Source organism: Mandrillus leucophaeus, unplaced genomic scaffold, assembly GCF_000951045.1.
Source record: "Mandrillus leucophaeus isolate KB7577 unplaced genomic scaffold, Mleu.le_1.0 Scaffold123, whole genome shotgun sequence".
Classification (NCBI taxonomy): domain Eukaryota; kingdom Metazoa; phylum Chordata; class Mammalia; order Primates; family Cercopithecidae; genus Mandrillus; species Mandrillus leucophaeus.
In genome coordinates, this window is record NW_012100654.1 from 5,984,670 (window position 1) to 5,995,071 (window position 10,402).

At 36.3% G+C, this 10,402-nt stretch overlaps 1 protein-coding gene across 2 annotated transcripts in view; it reads right to left on the reverse strand.

The window, feature by feature from the left end:
* Nucleotides 1–10,402, reverse strand: part of STXBP5L (syntaxin binding protein 5-like) — a 503,509-nt gene that overhangs the window by 194,083 nt on the left and 299,024 nt on the right. For both annotated transcript variants that reach the window (XM_011971605.1, XM_011971604.1), the window contains exon 11: nucleotides 5,599–5,753. In XM_011971605.1, coding sequence (XP_011826995.1) covers nucleotides 5,599–5,753 — 155 coding nt within the window. The remainder of the gene's footprint in view (nucleotides 1–5,598; nucleotides 5,754–10,402) is intronic.

The window sequence follows — 10,402 nt, forward strand, 5'->3', positions numbered from 1 at the left end:
GCTAGTTTTTTGTATTTTTTAGTAGAGACGGGGTTTCACCGTGTTAGCCAGGATGGTCTTGATCTCCTGACCTCGTGATCCGCCTGTCTCGGCCTCCCAAAGTGCTGGAATTACAGGTGTGAGAGCCACTGCACCCAGTCAACAAAGATTTCTTAAATATTAATTGCTTTTAGTAAGATTGCAAGAGGTTTTGATTTTTAATTCTGAAATGTGTTTAACAACCATCCTCTGATTTACGAACACGTTTCTATTTCTGTCACGCCTCTTCCTGAGAACTACCTAGTTTCTCTGGTTTTACTTTTATCCTGAAGGTCCAGAAAAGCAATGTTTTACCCAGTATAACTTGATTGAGTACTCTTGGCTTTTCTTTATATGTCTGAATTATTTTATGTAACCAGAACTTCATATGCTCTTGCTAAGAACCATATATTCCCTGCTCAAGGAATATTTGAGCCTAGGAAACATAGATTCTGTCCTGTACTTCATGCTGTCCTTGTTGGGTTTTGACTACTTCAGAAAACTGAACCTTTACAAGGGTTAAGGTTTTTACATCCATGTAACTTTCTGTATTGCTTTTGAAGTCTTCTGATTTTTATTCTTACTTTGACTGAATAAGTAACTATTATTTAGCAGTGAACTACCATTCTATTAACGAAAGTAGTTTTTGAACTTTTTGACAACTTTGGCAGGTCTCTCCAGTGCCCAAATCTTAAATTAAGCCTTTTGGCCTAAAATTAATTTTACGATTTTCCACATAGGCCCCCCTGAAGAGCCTCAAAGGGTTTATCTCTCATCTTGTACAGATATTAAATGATTAGGTTTATTTGGTAAATAATACAGGAAGTTCTGTCAAATAAGGAATGGTGTTTAACTTCCCTTAAGTTATATTTGTGTGTGTTATTAAAATGTGTGAAATTGTATAGGATCCCTAAAATTCTGATATGCCAAGATATGTATCATAATAATGATTATTATGTTAAATGATTGTGTGCCACCAAAATATCTAAATTGCCTTGTCAATTGAAAATTCTCATCGTATCTTTGGCTATGATTTTTCTGGCTTTTTGTCATCCACAGCAATTGTTTTAAATTCTTCTCTGGAAGTACTTGCAATGAGCTATAGTCTAAAATTGCTAATCAAAATAAAGAAAAAAAATTTTTTTGAAACACAGTCTTACTCTGTTCCCCAGGCTGGAGTACAGTGATGCAATCACAGCTCGCTGCAGTTTCCATCTCCTGAGCTCAAGCTTGATCCTCCTACCTCAGCCTCTGGAGTAGCTAAGACTACAGACATGTATGACTACACCCAGATAATTTTTTTGCCTTTTAGTAGAGACAGGTCTTGCTATGTTGTGCAGGCTGGTCTTGAAATCCTGACCTCAAGCTATCCTACCACACAGCCTGCCAAAGTGCTGGGATTACAGGTGTGAGCCACTGCACCTGGCCAACCAAACAAAATTATTTAAATGAAATTAAGTAATTGATAAGGATAATGTTTTTGTTGCTTAAATGTTTTATTTTCCAAATTCAGGAAATTTTCTGACATAAGCTATCTATAGTTTGCAGTATTTTGGTAAAGTATCCTCTGTTGAACAAAGGTGGAAGCATTTGTTTTTTTTTCCCTACTTGATTCCTTAAAATTCAGAAGCTATAAATGAGTATTCTTATTTTTATTTATGTGAGTTAAATAAAAATCTTATCTCTCTTGAAAACAGGAAACAATTGGGAACATTGGTTATATTACCAAGGTATAGACTGAAATGTTATATGTAAGAATGTGCCTAAAATGCCTGTCTTCAGGAGTTCCTAGCTTTACAGTGAGTATGTAAAAACTGTCACTTTCTGGTAGGCCCAAGAACCTTAAGACTATAAGTAAAATCTAACGCCTGACTTGGTCTGGCCATCTAGCTTCAAGAGGTTCTAATATCTGAGATTTCTTATATGATCAATGTGGAGAGGAAAAGTTATGCTTCTAAGTAAAGCAAAAGTTTATCTGTTACTAGATTCTAACATTGTGCATTGCCCTCAAGTCCTTGTTATTTGGCTATGGACTGGACTAGATTCTGAATTCTCGTAAGATCCTCTAATATTTGGTTATAACTAAATCCTGATGGAGTCCCCTAGTCCTCTTCCCCCAGTCCAGACTAGGGATGCTCTGGGGACATTCAGGGTATTTCTCCTTTTAAAATCTAACTAACTAGATGAATTAAAATATCAGAATTGGACACAAACTGGACCCATAGGATACTATAGTCTCCTTGTCTCAAAGAAGTTGATGTTGTCTCTTCTTTTGTAAAAGCCACAGTGAAAATAGCAACGGGGCCCTCCTCACTGTCTGTGTTCCACACTCTAATGGGGCTCTCCTCAATTCATGTCACAAGAAGCCTAGCAAACTATGCAATTCTTTTTCTGTTCTCACCTCCCCTTACCATGACCCAATATAACTTGCTTAATTCTGCCACTTTACTTATCTTTCCTGATGTCAGGTTTGTCCAACAGGCAGAACTGCATGCTCCTACTAGACATGTCTTTTAGCTAAAGGTAAAATGGCCAATTACTTACACAGATGGCAAGCATGCCTTGGGATAGCTCACAACCTTAGTATCTGTGTGAAATATGTCCACAATACCATATTGGAAAACCATTTCACGCCTTCATGGACCACTTCACATTACCAAAAAGTCCCTTTGAGGCATGGCAACAATATTTTTTTCAGCTCCCCATCTCTCAAGGATATTGGTATGTACTAGTTACAGTTCGCATGTTTTAGCATTGCACTGAAGCCTTCTATTGTCAACAGGCCACAGCCATGGCAGTAGTTAAGGACCTGTTGGAAAATTTATACCAACATGAAAAGTCTCTTAAGGGGTTCATAATGCACGAGGAACTCATTTTGCAGAGCAAATTATTTAAAACATTTGTATAATTTGGCCTATTTATCAACATTTCAATTGTGCTTACAACTTCTAGTCCTCTGGACTGGTGAAACAGACCAAGGGAATAATAAAAGCCCAATTGGCAAAGAATTGTGGTGTGCCATTTAGCCTGCAATGGCCCAAGGCCCTTTCTTTAGTCCTCCTTAACCCTGGCATGCTTTCAGTGTTCCTTCGTAGAGTTCTAAATTCATCCAGATGGTCAGGGTAGCCAACACATTTGTGGTAGTCTCTAATCTTTACTGATCCCCTTCCAACTAGGACTCCTCATTGGCAGTCATTTCTGCTTGTCCCATTGGCCCCTGTACACCTCCTGGGAAAGGATTTTGTACAAATCTGCCAGGTCCATATTTCCTTCTCCCAGAAAGGGGGAAATAATATTAGAGTTATCCTCACAAGGAGATCTGGCCTCAGAACTGGCTTTTACCCTAATTCTCATCTCTCAAGTTGGCCTCATTAATGCTACTGACCCTCCTCTCCAAGAGCTACCAATTGTGCCCCAAGAGTCCTGGGGCACAATCCAACACCAATGATAATCCCAGACATTACAGCTGGGGATGTACTCAAGGATGTGATTTACTTGGAGAATAATCCTCTAATGAAGGAGCTAGATTAGGAAGGTTTCTGGGGTCCTGGTTTGGACTAGGTTCTGCTTGAGATGGGTATATGGTCAGAAACCTTTCTGGCACTGTCAAGAGAGTTAAAGTACATCTCCTAGCTTGTGACAAGTGAAAAGGTCCATCCTCATTACCACTTTCCTAAAAAACAAAGGTTTTTATATATGGCTTGAAAGTGAATAGGAATGGTTACATTGCATTTATACTTTATTGAACATCATTAGAAATTGTCCTAACATCTCTACCAACGTGCAGACATTTATATACACACAGACCACACATTCTCAATTTCTATTGCTCACACATCTTCTTTCTCGAGGCTTTTCATAGGAGGCATTTTCCTAAGCTCAGCTGTTGGTCCTCTGTTCTTTCTTCATGCATTCTTTCATCATTCATTTTTGTAACTCCAAAGAACACTTATATTCTGATGATTCATAAATATTACAAGACAGTTTCTCTCTTCTTCTGTTCTCTAAACAACTCTACTGTCTCATAATCAGACTTACCTTTCTCTCTTTCCAAACACTGCTATTACTATGCATGAAACCATGACTATTTAGCTTAAAAATTAATACATTATTTATACTCTGAACCATACAACTCAGCACTTAATTAAGGTCTTTCATTACTTAAACTTAACAAGTCATAATAATCTCACTCATCTGACCAGATTTTTTGCAATTTGACATCAGAGATTAGTTTAATACTTTATCTGTATGCTCAACAAGTTCTTGTAGTACTGGGGCCATAGAATGATTCAATAATTATTTGACAATTAAAAACATAAGTAAATTGTCTGTCCCTAGTAACTTTGGAAATAAAGTGCTACACTATTATTTAATATCAATTTATCCCATCTTTTAAATGTGAGACTAAATAAAGTAAGTTAATACACATAATAATGGAACTCACAACATATATATGTTTATAGTTAGGAAGTATGCTCACTTAACCTTCCAGTAGTCATGTGGAGACCATATTACTATTCTCTTTCTACAAATGATAAATAAAACTCATAAATGTAAAGTGACTTGCCCAAGGTCACCTAGCTAGTAAGTGGCAGAGCTAAATCATAACCTCACATATTTTGTCCTCAAGTCCAGTGCTCTTTCCCTTATATCTGCATATTCCCTCTTAAAAACATAGTAATGTATATACACATACTATGTTGTTGTAACATGATGTGTATTTCCTTTTTTATGTTTTCACTTTTCTCACTTTTTAGATTTATTTATTTATTTATTTATTTATTTATTTATTTATTTGAGATGGAATCTCACTATGTTGCCCAGGCTGGTCTCGAACTCTTGAACTCAAACGATCTGCCTGCCTTGCCCTCTCAAAGTGCTGGGATAACAGGCATGAACCACCGCACCTGGCCACATTATTAAAATATTTCATCATCATTAGATTTCATTATACAGATTGCATAACAACATAACTAGTTGTTGTGTTTACAAAAAGTCTTTATATTCAGGATAATAAAAATATATAAGCATTTCTCCTCCCAAAGGCCCTTCTGACTATTTTCAAAATTTTAAAAAGTCATTATCCACACATCCGCAATCCTAGAGTAATCAGAGGTGCTGCAGTTGCATCTGAAGCAAAGCCAGATGTGAAACAGATGCAGCACCACCACAGTTACAGATTACTGATACCAGGTAAGTGCTTTAACTTTGATTGGCTTTGGGATGGAATTGATGGAGCTGGTCTGAGAGAGGCTATTAAGAGACCTCAGCTTCCCCAAGTGATTTCACCCTGGACCCTTATCAGACCCTCCCAGCTCAGCTTCCACCATCTAATCAAAGTTTAAAGCACTTACCTGATATTAGAACCTGAAATGCCAGGATTGCTGTACTACATCTGTGTTATTTCCAGTTTGTCAAGTAGGTACAATTGCAGAACCTGTTCCAGCACCTGTAGCTCACAGCATTTTACCACAGTAGACATCCACTGCCAAAACTGAAAATATTTAACCTTAATTTTGTTAGAAACTTGTCATTTCAAAAATGATTTTCAACATTAATAGTTTCATTTTAGTTACTTACCATTTGGATAGGGCGTTTCACATAAAGTTAGAAATTCAACAATAGGATGATCCATTTCAAGTACTGTAATTGCTTTTCCATGCATGATGGTTAAACTTGGTCTTCTACAAGCTTTGTCATAGGACAGCCCACCAGAGAATATTATGAATGGTTCGCTACATAGGAAAAAAACATTAATGAGACTCAGAAGTCATTTAAAATAACACAAAGTCACAGGACTGAACCTATAAAGAACAGGTTTTGTTGTATACCATATAATATGACAGCAAAAAACTTGTCTGGCTCAAAATTTCTCATTCAATAACCTACTATTCTACCATTTCCCATTTTCTAGATGTACATTCTCACTATTAAATTTACTAATGGATCAGTCTAAAGATGTTGGGGTAGGTTTGGGGAAAGGCAGTGAGCTTGGAGAGAGGTAGATGTGCTCACTGACTCTCAAAAGGACATCTTCACATACATTAGTTGGTTCTCAAACTCTAAATCACTATCATTGGAATATTAGTCTATGTTAGAATATCAGATTAACTAGCTGGCCTGTGGGGCCTAAAATTTCTACAAGAGAAAAGAGACAAATTTTAATATAAAATGAAATGTGACAGTGGAAAGCTCAGAATGGCAGAGGGTAAAATAAGAATTCTAGATAATGGAGTTTCTGTGAAAAAAGAGTAAAGATAAAAAGATGGAGAAAGATAATATGTAAGAGAAGAATAGCTAATCAAAGATAAATTGCCTTTTCTATTTTACTTGTGGCCAGTCTATATATCTATATATCCTCTATATATCTTGCTCAACTAACTTACACAAGGTTTTGGGTCTGTTGCTTTATAAGACACAATTAGATAGCAGAGTGGGGTTAAGATGCCTCCAAAACATTATAGCTATCTGAAAATTATGAAATCTTTTCACAGTTTTTCATTTTTTATTTCTCAAATCAATACTTACATATCTCTAGTGTAGGTGTACAAAAGAAAAAGTGTGTTAGCAGGAAGTATTTTCAAGAAGTCAGAAGTAAATACCAAATTGAAAATATTCTTTTCTAATTTTTTTAAAGAACTAGAGGCCTTTATTGTATCGAATTATTTGAGAACATAATGCTCATCTACATAATTCACTTACATCCCATTTGCTAAGCTGAAGGATCTACTTGTTTCTAGAAATCGCTCTATAAGATTTCTTTTTCTCTTCTATTTTGTACTGTTTGAGGCACCAAACATTATCAGTGGGACATTTACTAATCTTATGCTGGCTATATAACCAAAAAGGGGGGCTTTTTAAGAAAGTTTCTAAACAAACCTACATATAAAATGCATGTACTATTTTCTGTTTATAATTCTATCTTAATATTCTGACATAAATATTTGAGTTATAAGCAAAATAAACAAAAATACTCTAACTTATTTTACTTCAGTTGATTTGAGTACTAGTCTTGCACCAGTGATTTGATATGGTAAATCACCAAACTACTAATGGTGCCATTAAAAAGCACATTTGTTATTTCTATAAAATGTATATTTATATTATTAATAAGATTTATCCAGATTTAAAAAGCATTTCTAATACAGTTATTTATGAAATAGTGGGGGGGGGGGTTTACCTTTGTTTGTTGCTTTGTTTTGCAAATAAAAAGGCCATGACTTAAGAGAATGTAGTATCTTTTCATAAATATTAAGCTTAATTATCTACTATTAATGTTAATAAAGGCCATAAGTATCTATTTTTTTCCTGTGTATAAGTAGGTGAATTTACTCTCATTCCCTAATACTAATCCAAACATAGGATAAGTAGCAATTTACTTCCCCTGCTTTTTTGTATATACATTGGAAATATGTCCTCTCCAATATTGAAAGGAAGTAAAATTTCTTCTGCTCTAATTATGACTCTGCATCAGAATACTCTGGGTCTGAATTTAGTTGTTAATATTTATGCATTTCTCTATAAACTACTGAGTGATTACATAAAAAGTTACTTCCTCAAGAAAGTGCTCAGGGAACCACTCATGGTTAACTGTACTAAATATTTAATTATCATATTAAATCCTCATAAGCAATGTCCTCACTTTATTAATGAGGTTAAATAACAGCTAAGAAGAAACAACCAAAAGAAAATTGAAATCTACCAGACTTCAAAGCCTGTGATTCTAAACACTCCTATATATTGCCTCTAGTAATAAATAGCTACCATTTACTGAGTGCTTACCATGTGGCATATATTGTGCTATGTGTACATATAAAGTAAATTTTGTGTAGTCCTCACAACAACCTTGACAAAGAAAGTACTATTAGTCCCATTTTATACATGAAGAATCTGGGATTAATGCAGATTAAACTTGTCCAGGATCAAGCAGCTAGTGAGTACCAGGACAAAGATTCAAACCCAGACTCAAAAGCCCACATTTTTCATTTTTCATTTAATGTTTCTCAAACTGTGGAATACAACGTGGTAGTTGTTCAGCAGAAAAAAATTAAATTTGATAATTTGATAAGCACTTGCAAAACCATATCTTCTTTTAGGAATTTTGCATTTCATAGCATATGTTAAAAATTATGAGAAATCATATGGCAAGCAATCCAATTTACTTTTATAGAATTCAGAATTTCTCACATTTATTAGATTTCAGGTCCCTTTTATTCCATGAATATCATTAGTAATTAAAGGAACACAGTTGTTTGATAATGTTGTACCACACTACATGTTGTAGCACACTAAACTGTGTCAGGTGTCATTTAATACAAAGATTCTATTAAGGGATACCTATCAGATGGACTCTTATAAAAGAAATATATGACCATATACTTGAAATGTCCTCATACTTAAGAAAGCATTAATAAAAAATAACAAATTATGGATACATAATGTGTATGAATCTCAAAGGCATTCTGCTGAGTGAAAGAAGCTAGGCTTAAAAAGTTACGTAATATATAACCGCATATATATAATGGTCTCCAAAATGCAAAACTATAGTGATGCAGAACAGATCAGTGGTTGCCAACGGTTAGGAGTTGGGGAGAGGAGTGACTATAAAGGAACAGAATGGGAGAGTTGTGGGAAATGATGGAAATATTCTTTATTCTTATTGTGGTGATAGTTTTAGAAATCTATACATGTGTTTAGAAACATGAAACTGTATGCCAAAAGAAAAATAGTTAATTCTACTGTAAGTATAATCTGTAAAATACATAAAGAAAACAGCATTAAAAGTTTGCTCCAATGAAGGCAACAAGATTAAACAAGTTATGTAACATAATATAATAAATATTAAATGCTAACATATATTGAGTATTTATTATATTCTAGGCATCGTATGCAGAATTTCACATGCATTATTTTATTTAATCCTTATCACATCCAAATGAGATAACTACTATTATTATCTCCATTTAACAGATGGGTATATTGAGGCTTGGAGAACTTAATTATACATAAAGTTCCTGCCATAATAGGAACAGATTAAAAGACTAGCAGAAAATAATTTTTTTTAAAATTATACTTTAAGTTCTAGGGTACATGTGCACAACGTACAGGTTTGTTACATATGTATACATGTGCCATGTTGGTGTGCTGCATCCATTAACTCGTCATTTACATTAGGTATATCTCCTAATGCTATCCCCCTCCCTCCTCCCTCGTCCCCACAATAGGCCCCGGTGTGTGATGTTTCCCTTCCTGTGTCCAAGTGATCTCATTGTTCAATTCCCATCAGCCAAAATTGACAAATGGGATCTAATTAAACTAAAGAGCTTCCGCACGGCAAAAGAAACTACCATCAGAGTGAACAGGCAACCTACAGAATGGGAGAAAATTTTTGCAATCTACTCATCAGACAAAGGGCTAATATCCAGAACCTATAAAGAACTCAATCAAATTTACAAGAAAAAAACAAACAACCCCATCAAAAAGTTGGCAAAGGATATGGAAAGACACTTCTCAAAAGAAGACATTCATACAGCCAACAGACACATGAAAAAATGCTCATCATCACTCACCATCAGAGAAAATAATTTTCTTTAGCTTAAGAGAACCTAATAATTGTAATGGTAGTCAGTATATACATCAATATTCCTGATGATGGCCAAATAGGAACAGCTCCAGTCTCCAGCTCCCAGCGCGAGCAACACAGAAGACCGGTGATTTCTGCATTTTCAACTGAGGTACTGGGTTCATCTCACTAGGGAGTAGCAAGCAATCGGTGCTGGTCAGCTGCTGCAGCCCGACCAGTGAGAGCTGAAGCAGGGCGATTCATTGCCTCACCTGGGAAGCACAAGGGGGAAGGGAATCCCTTTTCCTAGCCAGGGGAACTGAGACACACAACACCTGGAAAATCGGGTAACTCCCACCCCAATACTGCACTTTAAGCAAACGGGCACACCAGGAGATTATGTCCCACACCTGGTCGGGAGGGTCCCACGCCCATGGAGCCTTCCTCATTGCTAGCACAGCAGTCTGCGATCTACCGGCAAGGCAGCAGCGAGGTTGGGGGAGGGGCGCCCACCATTGCTGAGGCTTAAGTAGGCAAACAAAGCCCTGGGAAGATCTAACTGGGTGGAGCTCACAGCAGCTCAAGGACGCCTGCTAGTCTCTGTAGACTCTACCACTGGGGACAGGCCACAGCTAAACAACAACAACAACAACAACAAAAAGCAGCAGAAACCTCTGCAGACACAAATGACTCTGTCTGACAGCTTTGAAGAGAGCAGTGGATCTCCCAACACGGAGGTTGAGATCTGAAAACGGACAGACTGCCTGCTCAAGTGGGTCCCTGACCCCTGAGTAGCCTAACTGGGAGACATCCTCCACTAGG